This window comes from Chlorocebus sabaeus, chromosome 12, assembly GCF_047675955.1.
Source record: "Chlorocebus sabaeus isolate Y175 chromosome 12, mChlSab1.0.hap1, whole genome shotgun sequence".
Taxonomy (NCBI): Eukaryota; Metazoa; Chordata; class Mammalia; order Primates; family Cercopithecidae; genus Chlorocebus; species Chlorocebus sabaeus.
The window spans coordinates 56,324,579-56,350,562 of NC_132915.1; the positions used below are offsets into that span (position 1 = coordinate 56,324,579).

Genomic DNA, 25,984 nt, shown 5'->3' on the forward strand with positions numbered 1-25,984 from the left:
TTATTGTAGAGAATTATTTGGAGAATCCCTATTTTGAGGATTACTCACTTAATAAGAAGCCCAGCCTATGCTATATAATTAACATGAATACTTTTTCACATTCAGGGCTATGAGCGTTTTTCCTGCTATAAATTAGTATTTCAAAATTCAAATTAATCTGAGTGTTTGTATGTAGATTTGTGGCTTGAGTGGAAGAACTAAAATGGAGGTAAGTCCACGTTAACTTGGCTGGTGTACATAGCTACAGCAAGGAATTTTAAATCCGCAAGTTACTTATGCACCTGTTGAGACAAGAATACCTAACAGCTCTCTGGCATATATTCTAGGAAAGGCACTAGGCTAAGATTACTTGTAATTTCTTATACATTGTAAATGCTCTGTAAATAGTTGCTATCCTGTATTGTTTAGAGAATAATGACAAGAAAAAGTCTACATGTTCAGACACAATTTTTTTTCTGAATATTTTTGATCCACGGTTGGCTGATCCACAGATGTGAACCCACAGATACAAAGGGTCAATTTATACAGTAGCAGAGATTGTAAGCACACATCTTAGTATTAAACCTGGATCTCCTGACTCCAAACCCAGCACTGTCTCTTCTGGCCCATTTTGCTTTCTGAGTCTCTTGTGTAACAGAGGGGGGGAGACTGTGAGGTGACCAAAGTTGATTTATATTTGGCCCCCTTTCATTACTTCACTAGTAATCACTTGGGAGATCCCAGAGGTAACTTCCATAAATGAAATGCTGTAAATACTCAGAACATAATCTATGTTTTAAAGGCCAGTAACAACAGTAGCATAAATGCAACCCTCATAGATTTGGATTCTGTGCCCTGAGAATCCATATGAACCATCTCAGAATCCTTCTTATTAGTACTTTTGGTTATAGGAAAAAGCCCAAATCTGTTTTATTTGGTAGAACATTCACATGATCAAAATCATTTCTTGCATCTTGCATGTTCTTGGAAGAAAGGAAATGATATGCAGACAAGAAAAATTACCCTACTTTTAAACTTCTGGGAATGTTTGCTACCCATGGACATACATCCAAAACAAACCATGTGGTGAATACACAGAAGAGTCACTGGGTCTAGTTTTTAGTTAGTAGTGAAAGACACAGCACACAACATCAATGTGTAGAAGCGTCTCCAGTCCTAAGTCACTGCTGTCTCTTTGCTGTCACACTGACTGGCAGCCATAAAATGTAAATAGCCATTAGGGAATTTAATCAATTTAATCAGCATCTTTTATTACAGTATTTAAAAAAACAGATACTAGGCTTTAACACCAGTGTACAGATTGGTACAATTACTTTGGAAAACTGGCAACATGTACTAAACCTAAACATTTACTTACCCTGTGAACCAGCAATTCCACTCCTAGGTATATGCTCAAAAGAATGGCTGTATTATGTTTAAAAAAGACATCTTCAAGAATGTTCAGAGCAGTTGTATTCATAGTAGCCCCAAACTGAAATTAACTCAAATGTCCATCAACATTAGAAAGGATACACTAATCACAAATTGTAGTATATTCGTATGTATTAGTTTGCTAGGGCTGCTGTAACAAAGTACTACAGGCTGGGTGGCTTAAGCAACAGGAATTTATTTTCTTATAATTCTGGAGGCTAAAAGTCCAAGATCAAGGCATCAACAGAGTTTATTTCTTCTGCGGCTTCTCTCCTTGGCTTGTAGATGGCCATTGTCTCCCTATATCTTCACAAGGAGATTAAATTAGGACTCAGGGACAGGGTCTTCCCTTTCTACCTGTGTCCTAATTTAATCTTCTTCTAAGGACACCAGTCATATTGGTTTATGGCACACCCTAATAAACTTATTTTAAACTAATTACTTCTTTAAAGGCCTTATCTCCAGATACGGTTACATCCTGAGGTACCAGGGGTTAAAACTTTAACGTGTGATTTGGGGCGGAAACAATTTAGCCCATAAAATCATGCAGAAGAATATTAAAGAGTAATAAAAAAGAATTAATTTCCGCAACAGTATGGATGAATCTTTCCAACCTGATTACCAGTGAAAGAAAGTACATGCTTTATGATTCCATTTTATATAAAGCTAAAGAACAGGCAATACTAATCTTCAGTCACAGAAGTCAGAATAGTAGCTACCTCTGGGTAGAGGATATTGACTGGAAATCGGCACACAGGTGCCTTCTGGAGGGCTGGGAATATTCTCTATCTTAATCTGAGTGGTGGTTACATGGGTGTACACATAGGTAAAGTCCCTTGAGATAAATACACTTAAGATATTTGCACTTTACAATATGTATGTTCCATCTCAGTAAAAATGATTAAAAGGCAAAAAAATAAAGTGATATATTACTAAGAGGAAGCCTTTGTAGCGATTTTTAAGCCCTTGTAAAAGTATTACAGACTGGCATTAATGGCTGTAATAAAATGTGCATCTGCTGGTTTAAAGAAAGGGGTGGCCTTATGTTGTCATACAAGGAACGCATTACTTGAACCAATGTACTCACAGCACTGCCCTCCTTTCCAGCCTAAGTGAAATGCGTACTCAGACTTATCTAACTTAATGCTGGCACAGTTAGGGGATACTGCTTCTTACTGGCTTTATTATCCTGACCTTGGACAACTTCCTAAGTCGTCACTTAGTCAACAGAATTTACTTTAGGCCTATTATGTTTCAGCCCCTGTTCTAGGCACTGGGAATAGAGCAGTGAATAATACAAGGGGAAAAAAAACTCATCGTGGAGCTTACATTCCCACAGGGAGATAAACAGTGAGCAAATAAATAAGTAAAATGTACAGTTCACTAAAATGCTGAGTGTCTTGGAGACAAAGCAGAAATGGGGGTAGAGAATGCTGGGGCAGGGTTGGAGTGGTGACTGTAATTTTAAATAGGGTAGTCAAGGCTTCCTCGGAAGATATTTGAGCAAAGACTTGAAGGTCATTTCTAAGGAAGGTGAGTCAAAGCATTGAGACAGAAAGAAAAAGAAAAATTACTGAACGTTGCAATGTCCTCTGAAATCCGAAAGGTTCTGCATTGTATAATTACACTCTTGGGGAGGCAAAACAAAACCAGTTATGCATTTCTAAGAAGGCTGGGCCAAGGGAACTACAGAGCTCACTGGAAATTCAGTTGACAAACAATAATTCAGCACTTAGTTGGTGCTGGTGAACAAACTACATGGTCTTTGCCCTAATGGAATTTAGAGTGTAGTGTGATATTTCATAACCTTTTTATTATCATCCCACTAAGGAGCTCTTTTAGAAATTTTATTCCAGAACTCTCCCTCATCACCATAAAATTTTATTATCACATATGTACTTTATATCTCTTTATGTACTATGTATGGCTCTTTGGCAGGCTTCAACCCATTGTAATATCTAAAATGTTTGCATCCTCCAAGAACCAATTTTCATTGTTTTGGGGGCGCTGTCATCCCCATTGAGAATACGTGGTCTTTGAGACGGGGAGATTGTTTTAGATTATCTGAGTGGACCCACTCCAACCCCTTGAGTCATTAAAAGTAGAGAAACTTTCCTGACAATAGTCAGAGACGTGGTGGTCAAAGAAGGATCAGAGAGGCCTGATGTTGTTGACTTTGAAGGCGTAGGAAGGAGCCTTGAGCCAAGGAATGCAGGCAGTCTCTAGAAGCTAGAAAGAACAAGGAAACAGATTATCTCCTAAGCCTCCAGAAAGGAACACAACCTTGCTAACACCTTAATTTTAGCACAGCGAGACCCATGTCTGACTTCTGACTTCTAGAACTATAATAAATTTGTGTTGTTTGGCTGAAAGAGATATACATATATATATATATATATATATATAGAGAGAGAGAGAGAGAGAGAGAGAGAGAGAGAGAGAGAGAGAGAGAGAGAGAATATGAATGATGATCTAGAAGACCAATATCAAATAATCAAATAATCATACTACAAAGAGTAATAAACTCTAAAAATTGCCATGAAGGAAAAGTAGAGGTTCTGTGAAAGCATACAATACCTTAATTCAGGTTCTACGATAGCCGCCTCTGAAATATGCACATCAGAGCTAAGAATTAACTGGGAGAATAATGGGAGGTAAAGCATTCCTTGCAGGAGAGTGGCATCCACAAAGAATCTAAGGACAGGAGGTTCATGCTTTGTTAGTTGGATGAAGGGAAAGGTCAGTGGGATTGGAGGTTACTAGGTGAGGGGAAGAGGAGGCTGGAGAGTGGGCAGGGTCTCAATCGCTCAAGGCCTGGCTGGTCATGGTATGAATTTTTGGTTTTATCCTACATGTGATAAGAATCCATTAAGGGTCTTGAGTAAAGGGGCACATTTATTTTAAGGAAGCACTTTGAGGATAATGGGTTGGGGAAGCAAAAGCAAAGCAGAGAGCTTAGAGAGCAGGTGATCTCCCTGAGTCTGGGCAGAAAACTTTAAGAGGACTTTGTTGGACATGTAAAACACATCTTTTACCTCCACCTAAGAACAATCAAACCTCAAAGCCGAAGGACTAATCTGTCTTCTGAAATTGTATTTAGTTCTTCCAAAGCCCCTGAATGCCCCAAACGTGATTGACACTGGACATAACTTTGCTGTCATCAACATCAGCTCTGAGCCTTACTTTGGGGATGGACCAATCAAATCCAAGAAGCTTCTATACAAACCAGTTAATCACTATGAGGCTTGGCGACATATTCAAGGTAAGCTTTGGACAGGATAGATGCCAGCTGGGGATGTGGCACTAGGAGAAATATTTCTCTCCAAATCTAGATATTCCCTTCTCCCTGCCTCAATCCTCTACCCCAAGGTGGTGGCTGTTGTAGAGGATTCCATTTCAGAGTATTCAAGAGAGAGTGCAGGGGGCCTCTGAGCTCTGGGGCTAACTTTCTGGAAGTCACTGTGTGCCCTGGAACACAGAACCAGCTCACACCATGAGTTATATCTATGTCAATATTTCTTTCTGGATCTCCAGTCCTGTTTTTAGTTATTCTGTCTTGCCTGGTCATTGTGAAAGACACTTGTTTACACCATGAATAGGGTAGCAGGAAAGTCCAGAGCCTGCTATGAAGGGCAGAGAGGCTTAATCTGCCTAAATCCTGGGGGTGATTGTTGCTGCTGTATTGAGTTGCTTATTCCTTTTCTCATTTCATGTCTTGCCCTGTCCTGCAGACTCAACACAGAGAAATTTTTAAAGGAATTTGAACCTGCAAAGTTTGGGCTGTGGCAGACTGGAACGGGCGGCGGGGAGGACAAGGACAGGCAAAGAGAGCTACAGGCCCCTCCCCTAACTTCCTGAAAGAAAAAAATAATTGAACAAAATGTGACAAAATGCCAAAAGTTCATGAAAACAGTTGAATTTATTTTGAAACACAAATTACAATTATATTTGTTGCTTGATAATGTAAAATCACAATTTTAAAAAGCAAAGGCAGCATTATCAGTGACCATGCTGCTTCCATTGGACCATCCTATGAAAAGACCTGCCACTATCATGCTTGTAGGCAGCATGTCCTCCTCCACCCATACCTTTGTCTTACTATGCCTATGATTTCCTTAAAATGACCCTCTATTCACTATATGGAGGTAATTAAGGAAACTCCAGAAAAAAAAAAAAAAGAGAAGAGGAGGAGGGTTTTGGGCTGAATAACACTAGCTGACCCAGGTAGACCGGATAAAATGGTATTATTACTGAGTCTTTCATGTACTATTGTAGATTCTATCAAAATTCAGAATTCCAGGGATGTCAGGCTGATTTGCTGAATTGCTGTTTCCAACATCAGTGGCTAGGTCTTTTGCTGTCATATGGTGGTAATAATGCATCACCTTTTTCTACAAGTGGACATTGACAAAGTGGTCTTCTAAGAACTGTTAAACACATCCCAGTTTTTTTCTTACCAAGTAGGAATTTATCATATGGTAAGGCAGAAATTTATCTTTACAATATCCATTGAGAAACAGAGGCTGACTAAAGCAAACAGGTAAGGAGAAAAGAGGCAGATACCATTTGTTTATGGGTACTATTGTCAAGGACTTCAGAATGCTCCATTGCGATAGTATGACCATTACAAATCAGTTATCTGGTCATTTTGAGCAAACCTCCTAAGCATCTTTTTCTCGATAGCTTGATTGCAATCAGTGAACATACTTGAAAACAGTAGCAATTAAATTATTTTATTCTAATTGAGTATTCTCCAAATCTGGTATTCCATATAGTAGAAGATTTGTGAGGTTTTATTCTACAAATGAAAAGACAAAAGCACCAGGGCAGAAATGTGTAAGTGGCACAGAAATACACACTTGAATGTGTACATTGTAACCTGGAAACATTTCAAAAGCCTAATTTTCCTCATATTAGGAAGGATGAGGCCTTGAAGATGGAATTGCCTCTCTGCTTCACTAAGACATAGTTTTGAAAACCTAAAATTAGCTCACATCACAATAACAACAACCCCGGCTTAAGGAATGTAAGAGAATGCCAACTTAAGTTTACTAGACTTTTTTCTCTTCTCAGTGACAAATGAGATTGTTACACTCAACTATTTGGAACCTCGAACAGAATATGAACTCTGCGTGCAACTGGTCCGTCGTGGAGAGGGTGGGGAAGGGCATCCTGGACCTGTGAGACGCTTCACAACAGCTTCTATCGGTCAGTGGAAGCCAGCACGCATTTATTCATGAGCTGGGTGGGAGGGAGAGGAAGGGGAAAGAGGAAGGAAGACCAGGAAGGGTGGTGGTGGGTGAGTGGGTGGGTGGGGATGGAGGTGGCAGGAGTTTGCTTTTGAATGGGTGGGAAAGTGACAGGAAGGCTAGCAACTTCAAGCCAAACTGTTCCTTTATTTGGGTTGGACTCCTGGTCTGTCTCCCTGGGGGAGGAGGTCTGCCGCACTCTGTAGGGACAGAGAAGGAAGCAGATGAGCCTTCAGGAAGGCAGGGCCTCCCCTAGGAGTTGGGATTTACACAGCAGCAACTGTGCTGAGCTTCAGCTCCTGCATTTTATCACTGGCTTCCTGTTTCCATCTTAAGGGCCCAGGCCAGGCTCTTGCCACAGGCATATTTCAGAAGTCCCAGTTTATTTATTTTCAAAAATAATTTCTAATTTTTCAAAGTAATTCATGTGCAGAGTCACGACATCAAATAGAATAAGAAGCTTTTATCTGAAGAACATTCCCCTGCTCCACCCTCCACCTCCCAGTCCTGCTTCCTATAGGTAGCCACTTTCATCTCCTTAAGCTGTTTCTTATCATATTTACCTCCCTTTTCTAAATCAGTGGTTCTCAAACATAAGTGTCCATCAAAATCATTCAGAGAGTTTGTTAAAAGATATTTCTGGGCTGGGCACGGTGGCTCACACCTGTAATCCCAGCACTTTGGGAGGCCGAGGTGGGCAGATCACAAGGTCAGGAGATCGAGACCACAGTAAAACCCCGTCTCTACTAAAAATACAAAAAATTAGCCTGGCGCGGTGGTGGGCGCCTGTAGTCCCAGCTACTTGGGAGGCTGAGGCAGGAGAATGGCAGGAACCCGGGAGGCGGAGCTTGCAGTGAGCCAAGATCGCACCACTGCACTCCAGCCAGGGGGACAGAGCAAGACTCCGTCTCAAAAAAAAAAAAAAAAAAAAAAGGGTTTTTCTGGGCCTCATCCCCAGAGTTTCTGATTCAATGGTTTCAAGGTGAGGATGAACCCTGGCCTCAATAATTTTGCATTTCTAGTAGGTTCAATAATTTTGCATTTCTAGTAGGTTCCCAAGTGATGCTTGATGCTGCTGGTCCTGGGTCCACATGTTCTAGATAACATGTGTAAAATTATTTCTTGATTTATCAGTGGTGTTTTGTATTGATTGGCCTTCTATTGCGTTAACTTTGTGAAGCCTCCTTGATGCTAACCTGACTTCCGGCTTTCTGTTACCCAGGTACCCTCCATTGAAATACTGGAGTGATCTTTTGTAAGGTTCCATTCTGGTTCTTTGAATTGTTCACTGTGTATAACCATTCTGTTACCATCTCTTGGTCAGTGCTTTATACTTTCAACTTCATATATATTTAATTTATATCACCTAGGAAAGTAAGAATTATCTTCCCTATTTTATAGATTGAAAAGTAGAGACTCAGAGTACTTAATAACAGTAAGATGCATCACCATACTAAATCTTCAGGCTTCATATCTTTGTGTTTTAGAGCCAGGATCTTGCTCTGTCACTCAGGCTGGAGTACAGTGGTTTGATCATCACTCATTATAGTCTCTATCTCCTGGGCTCAAGTCATGCTCCCACATCAGCCTCCTGAGTAGCTGGGACTACAGGCACACCACCACATCTGGCTACTTTAAAAAATTTTTTGTAGAGACGGGGTCTTGCTGTGTTGCCCAGGCTGGTCTTAAACTCCTGCCTCAAGCAGTCCCCCAGCCTCGGCCTCTCAACGTGTTAGGATTACAGGGATGGGCCACCACTCCCAGTCCAGGCTCCATATCCTTTTGTTTCTCCAGTTATTATTTCTACCTAGAATCCCAAAGGCACCAGCTTCTTATCCCAGTTCACAGATTTGCCTGTGTTTTACTCCATTTACTAAAGGTAGAAGGATGTGTTATGATCAAGTGAAAAAACTAGGAAGAACATCCACTTTTCTTCTGCAGAGATTGTGTGTGTACCCTTAACAGAAACATCTTTTCTTCACACCACCCACCTAGTTTTTATTTTACTAGCAGCATCCTTAAAGAACCAAATGGGACTCAAAAGCTACTCTGAGGCTTATAGAAGCGTTACACACAAGTAAGAAATGGCTTCTTGGGGGCCCACAAGGTTGTGAATATAGAAAATAAACCCAGAAACTATATAGAGCAGAAAAAGGGACCTCTACAACCATGACCCAAGGGATCCCTGACACGTCATCAAGATACCGCTAAAAGGCAAATGGTAGTTAATTCTCTCTCAAGTCACTGTTGGTGAGTCAAAAGGGGAAGGTCATAGACTGACTCAGATGGAAAGTATTTATGGAACAGAACATAAAACACAGCCCCACACTGTACTGTCTTCTGCCGTCAGAATATGTTCCAGCCAGGAGGTCTCTCAGAATATTTCAAAGCAGTTCTCAGGGATAGGCGGGAAGGGAATTATTGAAGGTTCTTCTTTTCCCATCATTTGAATTTTGCTGATGTTTGTTTTTCATTTCATCTGGCAGTTGCACTGTTGATGTGTATTGATTGAGGTGGTGAAGGCCAGGGAGTCCGGGAGGGGAAGGAAGAGAACACTTTCTGAACATACTGCAGAAAGGGGCAGACAGGGAGGAGTATGGGGTAATCATGTTCCCAAAGGGAAGGAAAAGGGGAAATGACTATTGGGTTACTCTTCTGTACCAGGCTTGGGAGGTATACATGTATTCTCCAAAATATCAACTCCCCATTCTCCCTTGTCATTGCAAACCTGCCTAAACCACTCTGGGTGGCTATTTTGGAGGTTAAACTTCAGAGGTTAACAAGAGGAGACGACATCACCTCTTTCCATTTGCAAAGGTTACAGAGAAAGGGCCATCAGACCTTTTGCATAATGCCAAGCAAATGCATGCCTGGCTGCTGGTTCTCACTAGTCTGAGGGTAGTCAGAACCGGACTGGTGGGACTTAATTCCCAGTAGATGGAGACAGACCCTTCTCACCTCGAACCAAGTGTAAGAGCAGTGTTTCTCAACCTTTAAAAAAAAAAAGTATTGCTCATCCCCAGTGAGCTGTTTCACGTACGTTTATCCGAGTAGATCCTGCCTCCTGTGAAATTTTAATACCACAAATATACTCTGTTTCTGTTTCTGTATTATGGTCCTTTGTAAACAATTGTAGTAATCTGAAATTTTCTCATACACCAAGAATGACTTTTTTGCCCCATAGGGGTGATTGTGTCCCTACTGAGAATGCATGAATTAGAGGATCTCTATCCTACGTTTTGGAAGGACTTTATATCCGGAACTTAAAAATCAATTTACTATTACTAACTGAAAACACACTATTTCCTCCTTTGTCCAGTGACGTAGGACATCTTGAAAGAAGGAAGGGAGGGAGGAAACCAATGTTAATAGAGCCTCTAACATCTTCCAAGCATTTTCACATCCATTGTCTCACTTATTACTCCTGAGTCTGGAAGATGGATATTTTAATTTTATTTTACAGGTGAACTTGGAGAGATTATGGATTTGTCCAAGGTTGCAAAAGTAAAGTGGCGTATTCCTGTCTCTCTGATTTTAAAACCCATATTATTTCTATTCAATGATGTCTTGGTAGCCCAGGCTCCTGTGGGTGATTATGGCCAGGCATCACGTAGTCATGGCGGATACCTTGATGTGATCAGAGCAGGAATAGGCCTGGCCCTACCACCACAGCTGTATGATTTCTGAAATTCTTGCTAAGGGGAAGGAACCCCCAAATTGCTTTACAATGTATTGCTCAAAATGGTAACAGAAACGGTAAATACTCGCCCATAATCCCATAACCTTGGCAAATCTACTGTTTTGATTTTTATCAGTTTCCTTCCTATCCTTCACCATTGTAGACATAACTTTTATCATGTCTACATGCACTTGAAGACTTTATTGGGCTTTCATACTTTTCCTAATTATCTATTTTTCCACTGCATGGCTATATCATAATTTATTAAAGCAGTTTCCTATTTTGAGTGTTTAGGTTTCTTCCAATTGTTTGCTAATATAAATAATGTAATGAATCATTTTGGTAGGAAAAAAAGTATCATATGGCCACTTGCTTGTGTTTCTTTGATAGCTTATGAAGTTGTATATTATTCTAGAAGCCAAGGTTACTCTTAAAAGGTGCCCTTTAGCACTGTCATTGCCTCCACCCTTGTATTAGTCTGTACTTGCATTGCTATAAAGAAATAATTGAGACTGGGTGATTTAGAAGAAAAGAGGTTTGGCTTTTTACCAAACCAAACAGTAAAAACAGTAACCATTGGCTCATGGTTCTGCGTGCTATATAGGAAGCATCTGCTTTTGGGGAGGCCTGAGGGAGCTTTTACTCGTGGCAGAAGGCAAGGTGGGAGCAGGCACTTTGCATGGTGAAAGCAGGAGCAAAAGAGTGAGGGGGGCCATGCTATACACTTTTAAATGACCAGCTTTCATCAGAACTCACTCGGTATCAGGAGGACAGCACCAAGGGGGATGGTGCTAAACCATTCATGGGAAGTCACCCTCATCAGCCAATCACCTCCCACCAGGCCCCACCTCCAACATTGGGGATTACATTTCAACATGAGATTTGGGTGGGGACATTCATCCAAACTATATCAACTGTATTATAAAAATAATGATTTTTCTGGATTCTCCTAGGACTCCCTCCTCCAAGAGGTCTAAATCTCCTGCCTAAAAGTCAGACCACTCTAAATTTGACCTGGCAACCAATATTTCCAAACTCAGAAGATGACTTTTATGTTGAAGTGGAGAGAAGGTCTGTGCAAAAAAGTGATCAGCAGAATATTAAAGTTCCAGGCAACTTGACTTCAGTGCTACTTAACAACTTACATCCCAGGGAGCAGTACGTGGTCCGAGCTAGAGTTAACACCAAGGCCCAGGGGGAATGGAGTGAAGATCTCACTGCTTGGACCCTTAGCGACAGTAAGTAATTCATGCTGCTCCAGCCTCATCTGAGCAATAAGGGGCTACCGCCATTCAGACTTAGCTAACATCACTTCAAGTCTATTGGAAATTGTGAAAGAAAGTTGGTTGTGAGAGAAGGCTAATTAGCACCCCCCACCTAATCATTTTAATAACTTGCAATATATAACATATGTTTGGATTTGCAATAATTCAGGCGGGGCTGTGCTAAAATTTACCTTCCCTTGGTGTGCAGTTGTTTATTTAGTAAATTAGTAACAAGAAGGTTTTCTAGGGCCTGTTGAACCATTTATGGGGTAGTTTTGAAGAATCATCATATATCTACATGTACACAGATGTCAGTTAATTCCAGATGGGTCTTTCCTCATCTTAAAAACCAAATAACTTTGCTTGAAACCCCTTGAAAACAGGTAATTTTAAAAGTTAAAAGATTTATCTAAGAGTAAAAAAATGACTTTTTTTCAAAGTATTTTGCATTTCAGGCTTTTTTCTATTTCAGATTGGTCATTTAAAATTAATGGGAATTCCTTGGGTTTCTTTGTAGTATTTGAAAGTCTATTCATCACTAAGCAGAGAGTTTCATTTTGATTCACTGAAATTAGAACTGTGTGCATTTGGAACCCTTGGAAAGATAAACTATTTCTTGGCCCCACACAACTACCACTTAAGTCAGGATCATGTGGTCTGTGGCCTTACCACTCTGAACACACTGAATCTCATTGATCCTGGAAGCTAAGCAGGGTCAGGCCTGCATGGGAGATTATGTGGTCCCTTGCCAGCTCCCAGAGTCTGAGGCTCTCTTTGCAGCTGGTTCTCCACTTCCTCAGGAACAGGTGTGGAAGCTGGCTCAGTGTTTCTCCAGCCACTCTTTTATTGCATCAGTGACATATGAAAGTCTGAACTGTTTTGCCAGTGTTTAGGGATTCTTCATATGAATTTTTTAATTCTGTGAAATTTCCAAGGTGCAGAATCATGCTAACAGTAACACGACAAACAATCACCTTCCTACCATCCAGAATTAACAACTGTTAACATTTTGTCATATTTGCTTTCAGCATTTTGTTGTTGACTTAACAGGGGTAATAACCCACTGCAGGTGTATCAATATCTCCTGCAACTGTCACCTCTATTCCATTTCTATTCCCCTCTCCCAAGAGACAACCAAAATTATGGGTTTGTTAAGTCTATTTCCATTTAATGTTGCGTATATATATATATTTTGAGACAAAGTTTTTGCTCTGTTGCCCAGGCTGGGGAGCAGTGGCGCCATTATGGCTTCTGCAGCCTTGGCTTCCTGGGCCCAAGCAATCCTCCCACCTCAGCCTCCTGAGTAGCTGGGACCACAGGCACACGCCACCACACCTGACTCATTTTCAAAATCTTTTTTGTAGAGAAGGGATCTCCCTATGTTGCTTAGGCTGGTCTGGAACTCCTGGGCTCAAGCAATCCTCCCGCCTTTGCCTCCCAAAGTGCTGGAATTACAGGCATGAGCCACTGTGCCAAGTGCAGTGTTCTATAATTTTAATACCTCTGAAAGTATACACATGCATACATATCATTCTTCATTTTTTGAATGAACATTATGAATTTTATCTATCCATGTTAACTTATTTAGCTTTGATGCATGCCATTGTAACTTCTGTATACTAGTCTATCTTATGAATGTATCTTGTCATTCATCCACTCTCTTTTAGATGGAGATGTAGGTTTTTTCATTTTTTACTATCATGAACAAAATGCAATGCCCATTCTTATGCATGTCTCCATGCACATAGATAGGTGTGGGAGTTTTTCTAGGGAACAGGTCCAGTGGTGGAACTCATGGGCTATTTCCCTCTAAAGTGGTTAGTCAGTGTGTACTATGTTCAGGAGCGAATGGCAGTGCCGTTTTCCGTATACCCATCTCTGTGTCTATATTCTTTCCCTCCATCACTCGATAGTGTCACACCTTTTTATTTTCGCATATCTCAAAAGCAAAATATGATACCTCATTGTTAATTTCAATTTTGATTTCCTTGATAGATAGCAAAGGTGAGCATCTTTTTATGTTAATTGTTCATCTGGATGTCCTCTTTTTTGATATACTTATTGATATCCTTTGCTCATTTGGAATAGGTCGTCTTACTGACTGGTAAAAATTATTTGTGTAATCTAAATACTTTGTTACGTGTATTGCAAATATATTCTCCTACTCCCTTTATTGTAACCTTGTTTGTGGTGGCTTTTAACCCGCAGACACTTGACATTTTGATGCAATTGGACCTGTCAGTATTTGCCTGTATGATTTATACTTTTTGCATTTTGGAATTATTCCCTATCCCAAGGTCATAAATATATTCTGTGTGTTTTTCCTAGTAGTTCTAGTGTTGTTTTGTGTATTTAGGTCTTTAAGATATAGGATTGTTATTTTGGGGTACAGTATATTTTAATACTTTTATTTTAACCTTATTTATTCACATATGGCATGTCAGTAGTCCCAATGCCACGTATTGAGTAGTCCTCATGGTGAATTGTGATGCTTTCTGTATCATATGCCAGGTTCTCATATTCATTTTGCATCTATCTCTGGGTGTTCTATTCTCTTCCATTGATCTGTTTGTTCCGGTACAATTTCTACCATATCTAAATTAACTAGAGACTTGTGAAATGTCAGTAACTGTGGGATAAATCACTGTTTCCTATTTCAAAATTGTCTTAGGTGCTCACTCACTATTCTATACAAGTTTCATCCTCATTAGAATGATACACTCTCAAAATCACACTACCAGTATCATATTTATAGGATTAAACAAAAACTAGTTAATAGTTACTGGGAGTCAACTTGCCTTGGATGGTTGTATGAAGTTTGATGGAGGGTCAATGCTGGTGGTGGTAGTAGGGATGTGAGATTGGCAGGGTAGGATTTGATCCCTGTGGGGTCAGGAAATCTGAGGAAGGAGGATGTGAATGAGAACATCTCATTTTTACCTGAAAATATTTGTTAATATGCTGTGTTGTCATTGGCTGATCATGTATATTCACAAGTAAAATTAATACTTCCAGTTACAAAGTTTGTGTTGGTTTCCAGCCTAGCAATTCCATCTTGTCCAGGGGTAAGAAGTGGAGTGAATTAGATTTGGCATATCACCCCAATTATATGTTAAAAATAATATATGTGTGTTATATTTTCCTGTTGGAAAACATTTACATGGGGAGGATTTGACCCTTACAGTGACTTTTTGAGGAAGGTAGAGTAAGAATGATTATCACATTTAACAGATGAGGAACCTGAGGCACAGAGGAGGGTAAGTGACTTGCCCAAAGTTATGGAACTAGTACGGCATGGGGATGGATTAGGATTCTAATCCACATTTTATTTCTATTTTTTTTGTTTTTTCTCCAACCATGCTACAAATGTCTTCCACTTGTCTCTTTGGATGGGCAACCCACTGCTTCAAAGCAACTATGGTTCTAGAGGTTCTTTAGTAGTGATATCCCATTTCTAAATTGTTTAAGGTCTGATTAGTGTTTCCTAAAGCATTTTAGAAGCTATTTTAGAGTCACCCCGAGAACCTACTAAAATGTAGATTGCTGGGTCCAGACCCACTGAATTTAAATCAAAGGTTTATTGAGCTATCCCTAAGAGTGACTCCTTTCAAGCATAAAATGGATAAGTTGGTAGATGCAAATTTATGATTTTTAGTTGGCACAAAAATTATATTCATTATTTTTCTAACAATCATCTAAAAGACACTGCTACTTTTTGTGACAGGCTTAGAAGACCACTGGTTTATGAAGTTAAATTTTTTTGAGCCACAACTATACAAATATAAATATGTGATGATAGTAATCTGAAAATGTTGGTATTTCTATCACCCCTTCAATCTCCTGTGGGAAGAAAGACTATTGTACATTTTTATAAAACTATACAAAATACTTGGTACTGGATGTAAAGAAAGTTAAGACATACTGATGATTAATTGTGATTTTTGGATACTGTACCACCTGCTAGACATAGAACATAACAATTAGATTTGGCAGGTTCTAAATCTAATACCTAATTCTCATAAATTGCCATAGTGCCCTAAAGAGTAACAAGCGGGAATCAACATAATGAAAAGAAGAAATTTAAAATAGAAAGGATGTACCTTGAGATACTTCTCAAAGGTTCTAATTTGCTTATAAGCAGTAACTTTCATGTGGAAAGACAATGGTGTATGGAATGAAATAGCCTACGTCTACTATTCACCTTTTGGGACGAGTACAAAACCCTTAAATTTTTGAAGTCTCAGTTTTCTCATCTCTAAAATGTGGATCATAAAAATCTCAGTACTGTGTGGTTATACAAGTCAAGAGAGTGTCTGCATATGGAAGCACATTGTAAATAGCCTCATAAATGTAAGTTCAGTTACTATTAAGGACAAGAGCTCAAATCCATTCTTTTCCCATATCAAATAGGCTTAGCCTTTATCGGGTCATGAACTTCCCTTCTAGCCTGTGCCCTTTAGAGTTTGAGTGAGAATGTAGTGATGATGCGGTGCCTGTCATCTTCACATGCGGAAAACCTCAAGGCATCTCTTTCTCATCCTGCCCATGTCCCTGAATGGAATGTGATTCTACTTTTCCCCAAATCCCTATAATACTTGGTCTACTAAAAGTTATTAGCACATTTTCTCATGTATACACTGACCTGCCGGCTGCTCCATAAATTTAGAGCAAGGACAGACCACATGACACTAAGACTATGGACTACAGAGCCAGACTGCCAGGAGTTGAATCTTGTTTCTTCTACTTAACAGTAGTGTCACCATGGCTAAGTCACTTAATCTGTCCAGACCTCAGCACTTACAGAAAGACTGCTATGAAGAGGAAGTGAGTTAATATATACAAGAGCCTAGATCAATGCCTGCCATATTGTAAGCACTATATAAATGCCAGCCCTCATAAGCTTTCCATTCTTCCCAGCATCAAGAATAGTAAGTACAGGTTTGTGGAATAACAATTTCTAAGGCCTTCATTTAGTGTCAAGATGACAAATAGATGATATGTGTGTTGCCATTTCCCTGACTGTGCCACTCTTTCAAGTCTGCATGGAGTCCAGTAGCCACTACCAATTGATTGGGATACGATCTGAGGAAACATTTGTTTGCCTTTCATGGTTGATGAGGGGGCGTGAACCCTATCTCAAAAGCATAATGATCTAAGACATGGCAGTATATCTTAAATGAATCTTTTTTCTTTTTAATTTCTAGTTCTTCCTCCTCAACCAGAAAACATCAAGATTTCCAACATCACACACTCCTCGGCTGTGATTTCTTGGACAATATTGGATGGCTATTCTATTTCTTCTATTACTATCCGTTACAAGGTTCAAGGCAAGAATGAAGACCAGCACATTGATGTGAAGATAAAGAATGCCACCATCACTCAGTATCAGCTCAAGGGCCTAGAGCCTGAAACAGCTTACCAGGTGGATGTTTTTGCAGAGAACAACATAGGGTCAAGCAACCCAGCCTTTTCTCATGAACTGGTGACCCTCCCAGAATCTGAAGGTTGGTTGAATGGACAGGTATTTACGTAGGATTACTGTGCAGCCCTATAGGCAGCTGGTTTATCAGGACAGGCCTGTGAGATGAAAGCCTATGAAAGGTCGGTGGTTGAATGGACAGGCATTTACAGAGAGGTCCTTAATATCAAAATGCCTCTGAGAAGGATCCCTGTTGGTCCATTTTCTATTGTTAAACCTTAGAATATATCAGTCTATCAGCATACCCCATCCAGCAATCTAAGAAGAAAGCTCTAAGGAATATGAATTTTAATTCCGAGGAGAAGAATGTGGGAACTGCTTATAGAAGGCAGGCTGTGCAAGAGCTCCCGTAGGAGGCTCCAAGAACCATGTTTCATTCTTCCTCAAACACTCCTCTTTTAGCTTGGATGACACTGTGCAATTCTGAGTCTTCTTCTACTTTACTGATGCAGGTTATTAGGTCTCCATGTCCACCACTAAGCCCAACCCCAGAAAGAGTATGTGCTTTGAACTAGATAGAGATCCTCTCAGGATGCCATACTGTGCCCATGGTTTGTGATTGATAAAGTCTGCTGAGTGTAATTAAGTGAACAAGGGCCCCATGTGGGTGGAGCTGCAGCAGGAGGATTGACTTCAAGTCTGTGCAGAGGCACCTCCTGGCTGTCTGTGTTGTGTACAATGTGTGCCAGAGAATGTGGATGGAGGCACGTTAGAGGCAAATTTTGAAAATTTATGACTTGGATTAGAGTCTATTTTTACAGAAAATACTGAAACTAAATCTGAAAACTTCTCGGTTCTCTTGGAGGATTACCTAGACCTTAAGAAACAAAATCAAACAAGTCACTTTAACAGTGCTGATTCTTTGGAACATTTTTGAAATGTTCAAGGAATGAAGTCTGCCAAATAGAGAAAATCATGGTTTTCAGGTCACACTCTTAGTGAATGCCCCATTTTTGTAATTACCTGTGTTTTGGTGAAATGTAACTTCCTAAATTCAAGCTATCCATAAAATACCAAGAGAAAAATTTTAAAACAAGACAAAACTAAAAGTATCTCACCATTCTAGACACCTCTGTATCTGTACATATATAGAGATAGAGGAAAAGATAAATGAGAAGAGAGGGATACTTTTAAGAAGATGGGATCATGTTCTATGTGCTATTACTAATAAAAATATATCAAGTTTAATTTTATTTAAATTTAAATAAGGGAAATAAGTAGAGAGATTAGACTATAGTCTTTAATAGTTTATTTTGGCCTGAGCCCTAAATTTAATGTTTTTTCCTCTGTCTTTTCCTGTCTTCCTCCCTCCCTCCCTCTCTTCTTCTATTGGGTATCATTAGGTTTTCTTCATTAACTCTTTGAAACAAGAAACACAAAACAAAATATCTGATAGACTCTAAGCTCTTAGCATCACTGAACTTTAAAGCATTTCTAGGTGCAGAAATTGAGGTTTAGGCAGGTTTAGTCACTCTCTCAAAGTTATACCTCTAGTATTTCCCCCTATTATTCAACATTGTTCATCTGTTTGGGATTCTACTTGGAAATAAAAGTTGAACAAATGACAACTAATGATCAGCATATTGCTAATTGTAACAGCACTTTTGCATATATATTTTTTTTTAATCTTGTAACAACCCTGTGAGTCAGACTCATCTCCACTGAGTTTTGGAATGTAAATGAGTAGCCCAAGGTCATGTAGTAATTAGGTGGCAGGGTGAGGGCTGCTATTAAGTTCCCATTACACTGTGTCTTCTCCCACCTATGGTGTGGGTCTGTTTCTCTACGTAAACTAAACTACCTGCTTCACCTCTGTCTTCCTGCACAGCACCAGCGGACCTCGGAGGGGGGAAGATGCTGCTTATAGCCATCCTTGGCTCTGCTGGAATGACCTGCCTGACTGTGCTGTTGGCCTTTCTGATCATATTGCAATTGAAGAGGGCAAATGTACAAAGGAGAATGGCCCAAGCCTTCCAAAACGTGGTAGTGTCTCATCTTCCTACTACTTAATAAGGGCAAGTCCAAGTGCAGGCAGAACCTTCACTTTAAAGATATGGACCAGGAACTTTACTTATAAAGTAAATATTTCCCTTAGGCAAGTCTCGTCTTCTCTTTGGCTTCCATTATGAAATGGGAGATAAAAAGTATGACTCTATAATTTCTTATCCAAACCAGAACAATTTTAAGAGTGAAAAGGGTGCTCTTAGTAAATTATGCAGGAAACTAGGTCTGCCCCTGCCTGCGAAATGAGACGTATGGTCATCCTAGTAATAAGTCCCCAGAGATGATACGTTGCAATAGAATGAACTGAACATTTTTGGTAGGGAAGGACAGAGGGTAACCAGACCTCAGTGAGATAGGTGATGATATATTAGACAAGTTTTCCCCACATTTGCCTATTTCTAGTTCCCATTTCTTTCTAATAAGTCCCGCAATCTTATGACCCCTCATATGTATAAGAATTATATATACCTGTGTGTGCCTTCCATTCCTGTGTACCCTCAGTCTGAAGTCAGAGTTCCTGGCACTTGCTACTGCCTCATTTTTTTTTTTTTCCATCTAGGAATTCTAACCAATAGCAAAGGCCTATAAAATGACACTTTATCAAGAGTCATCTTATTTGAGTACTTTCAGTATACTAAAGCCTGAAAATTTATCTAGTTCATGGGTTCAGGCCCTGTAAAATTAATTTGAACCAGACTTTATCAATTCTGTATATAATGCATTGAATGCAATGATTCAAATGAGGTGTACCCCATGTGCATGAGTCCCCAAGGTTCCCTTCCATGGAGGACAAGAGGAACTTCACTATATGACTCCATGCCAGAGCTGGCTCAAATCAGGCTGTCACTGGAGAGGAAGGGCCAGCAAGGGGGTTGGGAGTGCTGGAGCCTGTCAAAATACCTTTTTCATGGTAGCACCAGCAGCTATTTGAATTCAGGAGAAAGAGATACTGTGTTGGGTTTGGCTCTAAGCTTCAGTCATCTTGTGGCCAGAATGGACTTAGAGATTCTAAGCTTTACTAAAAGAGAGAAAGAGTGTGCACTAAAAATAGAGTAGGATCAAGATAATGCTAAGAAATCTCTCACTGAGGCACATCCTGTGGTTGCCCCATATAGGCTCTCCAAGTTAGCTTCCAAACCAGAACTGAGCACTTGCTCATTTCATAGCACTGTACGGAACTCACGTACAACTAATGCAAGAATGGCAAACACATGGCATATGTACTGTTACTCCTTCCTCTGTTACCCTTTACAGACATTGCTAATCAACAAGCTTTTCTGGGGAGGCCCAGAATTGTGCCCATGCAGCCCTGTGGGCAGCTGGTTTGTCAGGGCAGGCCTGTGTGATGAAAACCTATTTCCCTTTCCAGTCTAGAATTAAATATACCCTTTCTTTTTTCATCTGGTATGGATGCCAACCAGAAGACATTATGCCCCTTAGAATTATGAAAAATCCTGACACAAAATGATGAAATAATTATTTTTCCAGAGGGAAGAACCAGCTGTGCAGTTCAACTCAGGAACTCTGGCCCTAAACAGGAAGGTCAAAAACAACCCAGATCCTACAATTTACCCAGTGCTTGACTGGAATGACATCAAATTTCAAGATGTGATCGGGGAGGGCAATTTTGGCCAAGTTCTTAAGGCGCGCATCAAGAAGGATGGGTTACGGATGGATGCTGCCATCAAGAGAATGAAAGGTCAGTGGTTGACCAGATAGAGTCAGCATTGCATGAGGGTGTGGAGAAAACTTGATTTCCTGCTGATTCTTTTCTCTATGGTCTTACAAAAAATTTGCATGGTGTCAGACATAGTTGTTATTTGCAACTGAAGACTATGCTTCCTTTGAATTTGAGCCCGTGATAGTCAGGATATGAATACAAAGGCAGGAGCCATTTAAACATCACTGCTTGATTCACTGGGATGTGATACTATAGATTATTGGTCATATACAGCTAACTTTTGGGGAGCATTGTTGTTTCTCTTAATGCAGTGCTTCTCAAAATGGAGTGTGCATCAGAATCACCTGGAAGGCTTGTTTTAAAAAACAAACTCTTGGGTCCTACGCCACAATTTCTGACTCAGTAAGTCTAGCACAGGGCCACAGAATCTGCATTTTTCATTAGTTTTCCAGTGATGCTATCTTGTGGGTTTGGGGACCACATTTTGCACACCACAGTCTTCATAGGTTAACTGTATATAAGTTCCTGGGGACACTGTTAGAAATGCATTCACTTGGGTTTCTTCTACTCCTTGTTTGACCACACCTGAATTTCTTGGGTAGCATATGAAAATCTGTGTTCTTAAGTGGCTTTCTCTGTGGTTCCTCTGTACACTCAAGTTTGCAGAGAAAACCACTGATTTAAGGTCATAAGAACTAAATCTTTGCCAGCTTTGTTCATCTCAAGACTGTTTGGTACCTACCCATCTAATAATATTTGATAGTAAATATCTTCAGAGAAAGCAGAATGACTAGTTAGCTGGCAAATTAGCTAGCTGTCTTCTCTTCTGTGTGAAAGAGCAGTTTGTGTAAGACTTGACTGTGAGGCTACACTATTGATTTTGCAAAACATAGGCTTGGAATGTGGTGCATTAAAGCAGAGAATGTGATGAACTATTATCATTGTGCAGCTCCATCTTAAGAGCTCTTTAAGGATGCTGACAGAGTTTTCTTTTGGACCACAATATTGAGTCTGTGAATTAACTCTAAATATTATTAAATCATCTCTGCTTTCTGCATTGTTAAGAAGACTAACAAAACAAAATGTTATCTATGATTAGAAACAGCAATATGTTTCTTTAAAAACAATACAAACTACTTGCAAAACAGCCAGAAATCCCTTTTCTGTTTTGCTACTTTAGTCACAGGGAGTTTGGGGGAGCAGTGAGGATAGTGAGAGGAGAGGGGTGTAGAATCTTATGAAGGCAGTTTTTATTGGGATTTATTGTGAGCCTGATTTTCTGTCTTGTGCCCATGTGAAGAGGGAAAATAGCTTAATAAGGCCTCAGGGCCGATAAATCCTGCAGGCAAAGCAGTGCATCCAAAGAAGGGCAGTTACTGAAATAAGTGGCCAACCTCACTATAAGGAACTTCTTTAAAAAAAATTCCCAAGATATTGACCCTCAGTGAGGCTTCTGTAGTATGAACAGAGCACTTGACTTATGAATACCATTGGCCCCTCATGAGATGATTGTCACAGTTTCTAAGCATGAGCAGCCATGTTTATGGCCACCAGCACCCCACTCCTACCCTTGCCACCCAATGTGGTTTTTTAAAAAACAATAATAGTTCATTGTCCCCGACTCAAGACTGATCAGTTTATGCACCAACCAATAGCCTTCTTTTCATTCTGGTGCTTGGTGGGTTCTCCCTCTGGTTAAAGTGCTAGTGGAGAGACAAGGCAAAAAGAATAAAGGCAGATGGAACTCAGTTTCCTGATTCCCATGCAACTTCCATAAGATAGCATTTGGATTTGATTTATTTAGCTCAATCAACCAGATTGAGACTGGTTTGTAAAAAATAAGTTACAATTAATGAATAAAGATGCATGCATTATTGGTGATGTTTCATGGAAACTTTGGTTGTATTCCTCAATTGTCTCTGGATGGTAGATTTAGTTGGAAGAACTAAAATCTAAAAGATGGTACAGCTCCACCTCTACCAAGTCATTTACCTGAGGATCTGGGAGCTTAAGAAAACTTTAGAGTAGTGGTTCTCATCCATAGGCATTTGGCAATATCCGGAAACATTTTTGATTGGCTATTGACATCTAGTTGGTAGAGGCCAGGATGGCTGCAAAACATCCTACCATGCACAGGACAGGCCCCTGCAAAGGAATTATCAGCCCAGTGTCAATAGTGCCAAGCTGAGAATCTCTACTTTAGCCTAATCTCTTTGGTTGTATATAGTTGATGGTGACTGAGGGCACCTGAAGGTTCTTGGGGGGGCAGGACAGGACAGCTGATTCTGAAAAGGTGTAACAAATAAGAATCACAACCCTTGACTTTCTTCCCAGAATATGCCTCCAAAGATGATCACAGGGACTTTGCAGGAGAACTGGAAGTTCTTTGTAAACTTGGACACCATCCAAACATCATCAATCTCTTAGGAGCATGTGAACATCGAGGTAAGATGCTCTTTTCCTGTCTTTCCTGCCAGAGTTTTTAGAAAACAGACAAATTCCATATTTATATAAGGAAAGATAATGATCTTAAGAATGTTGCCTATTTTTTTTAAAGTTGCATCTTCTATCTGAATGTCTGTCTAGTCCCATTTATAGATTGTGCTGTGGTTTGCCTTATTTTTGGAGGGAAGTGCCGAGCCTGGACTATTTAGCTTCTGGTGTGGTTCAGCCATTACTGCCCAAAGGTATTCATGGCTCCTACCTGCCCCATCCTTGGCCATCCAGAGGTTTTCACTACTACTACTACTACTCAAGTATAGTAGGGGAACCCTCACCATCAACTTCTTCTTAATTGCCTACCTTTTCATTTTTCCTGGAAACCGAGGGAATTGGTATTCTGAATGTTAAAAAGCCATGAATGCCAGCAATCTACTATAATATGAAAACTAAGGATAGTTGGATTTTAAAAATAATTATAAGAAGCTTTCATGAGATAGTGCTTTGTTTTTATTCAGAATGCTTTCATGTACAATTACAATGGAGCTTTACAACTATCCTGTGTTGCACATGCATTTAAAGTTAAATTTATGTTATTCAAATGTTTATTGAGTACTTTCTATTGTAATGCGTGTAATTAGTGGTGAGTGAGTAGGTAACAACAAAAATCATCTGTGGGTTTACCTCTGCGTGCTGCATGGCCTTGTAGTTCTGAATCTCTGCTTAAACTTCATTTCTCATGGAAAAGTTTGCTCCCATAAAAAGCTCCATGCAGTAATTATTTACAAACTTGACAGCCTCTTGTTGACTTTGCAGCACAAACACCAACAATAGAAAAGAGACTACTTCCATTTCCTCAATTTATTAAACTAAAAATACTGGTGCTTCAAATAATTTATCATTCTATGATCCAATAAGGGTGTAATTCTGAAAGCCAGATCATGTCCCTTAGGTTAAATAATGAAGTAATGACATTTATTTTTTGAGCTACTTCCTGAAAACAGTAATCAGCATGGCACAGAAGTATAAATGAAAGTTACACACACACACACACACACACCCCCCCACACACCCTGCTGTCCTTGCTGACACCACTCCCACAAACATGGTGAGTGTTCTTAAAACCCGCCTGACTTTCTGTGCAAACCCCACAAATGACACAGTACAAAAGGGCAAGGATTCTCTGGATGCCCAGGGAAAGTGGGGTTATGACAGGAAGCCAAGTGGCTGTGGTGGACAGACTAAACCAGTTTTCCGGAAAAAGGCTAAAACTACAAAGAAGACTGTGCTGAAGTTTTAGTGTGTTGACCTCACTGCAGATCTAGGAGAATGCTGGCTATTAAGGGATCCAGGCACTTTGCACTAGGAGGAGATAAGAAGAGAAATGGCCAAGTGATCCAGTTCTAAGTTTCATCTTTTGTTTTATTCTGAGGATAGTAAAATCTTGAGGTTATGTTTACTCCATCTGGTTGCAACTGGTCTTTTGGGAGAGAACCAACCACAGTATTAATGCAGTTTCCTTAATGGGGAAAAAAAACGCAACAACAAAACTATATCCCTTAAAATTTTGCCTTGTCGTCACATTAGCACATAGTTAGCTGGCTCTTAAAATTTTAATATAGGCCAGGCGGGGTGGCTCACGCCTGTAATCTCAGCACTTTGGAAGGCCGAGGTGGGCAGATCACGACATCAAGATATTGAGACCATCCTGGCCAACCAACATGGTGAAACTCCATCTCTACTAAAAATACAAAAATTAGCTGGGCATAGTGGCGCATGCCTGTAGTCCCAGCTACGCAGGAGGCTGAGGCAGGAGAATCGCTTAAACCTGGGAGGTAGAGGTTGCAGAGAGCTTAGGTAGCGCCACTGCACTTCAGCCTGGGCAACAGAGTGAGACTCAGTCTCAAAAAAAAAAAAAAAAAAAAATATATATATATATATATGCTAAATTATTTACCTTAATTTATCTTTATTAATAGATATTAAAATTATTTTAGAATAATTCAGTAAAAATGTGAGAAAGCACATGTATACCATAATTTAGGTCTAACTTTCATTATAGTGCAACAGGATTCAATACTAGAAGATTTCTTTTTTTGTTAGAATTTCAATTTCTTAGAATATCTTTCAAGCTTTCTTTTTTTGAGACAGGGTCTCACTCTGTTGCTCAGTCTGCAGTGTAGTAGCACAATGTCAGCCCACTGCAACCTCCTCTTCCCTGGGCTCAAGCAATCCTCCCACTTCAGCCTGAGTACTCCCAAGTAGCTAGGACTACAGGGATGCACCACCATGCTTGTCTAATTTTTATTTTATTTTTATTTTTTGTAGAGATTAGGTCTCAGTATACTGCCCAGGCTGGTCTCAAATTCCTGGCCTCAAGCAGTCGGTCTACCGTGGCCTCCCAGAGTGCCAGGATTACAAGTGTGAGCCACTGCACTGGGCTTCAAGTTCTAATTCATACAACATTTTAAATCCATGGTTTACCCAAAAAATTCTTTAAAAAAACAGTAAAAAAAACTTCACATTTTACTAGGTATAAATGTCAATGTTTTTAGCAAAGTAAATTCCCTTTAAAAAAATTTTTGTAAGGGGATAATTTATTTTTTAAAAATTCCAAGAAAACAAAAGTAACAAAACTGGGCAAATAACATTTTATTAAAAAAAAAAAAAAAAAGAAAAATGATTTGGAACAAAAAAGTGACAATGAACCATAGGTTTTTCTAGGCACTATTGTTTTATTGTTTCCTAAAAGCTTGAGTTTTCTGGTTTCTTGAAGCA

General features: G+C 39.8%; 1 protein-coding gene across 5 annotated transcripts in view; it reads left to right on the plus strand.

The window, feature by feature from the left end:
* Positions 1-25,984, plus strand: part of TEK (TEK receptor tyrosine kinase) — a 156,516-nt gene that overhangs the window by 114,724 nt on the left and 15,808 nt on the right. For 4 of the 5 annotated variants that reach the window (XM_073021697.1, XM_073021698.1, XM_073021699.1 and 1 more), the window contains 7 exons: positions 4,511-4,672; positions 6,484-6,618; positions 11,292-11,576; positions 16,808-17,107; positions 18,911-19,065; positions 20,575-20,785; positions 23,102-23,212. In XM_073021697.1, coding sequence (XP_072877798.1) covers positions 4,511-4,672; positions 6,484-6,618; positions 11,292-11,576; positions 16,808-17,107; positions 18,911-19,065; positions 20,575-20,785; positions 23,102-23,212 — 1,359 coding nt within the window. The remainder of the gene's footprint in view (positions 1-4,510; positions 4,673-6,483; positions 6,619-11,291; positions 11,577-16,807; positions 17,108-18,910; positions 19,066-20,574; positions 20,786-23,101; positions 23,213-25,984) is intronic. The other variant, XM_073021696.1, reaches the window with a different exon arrangement.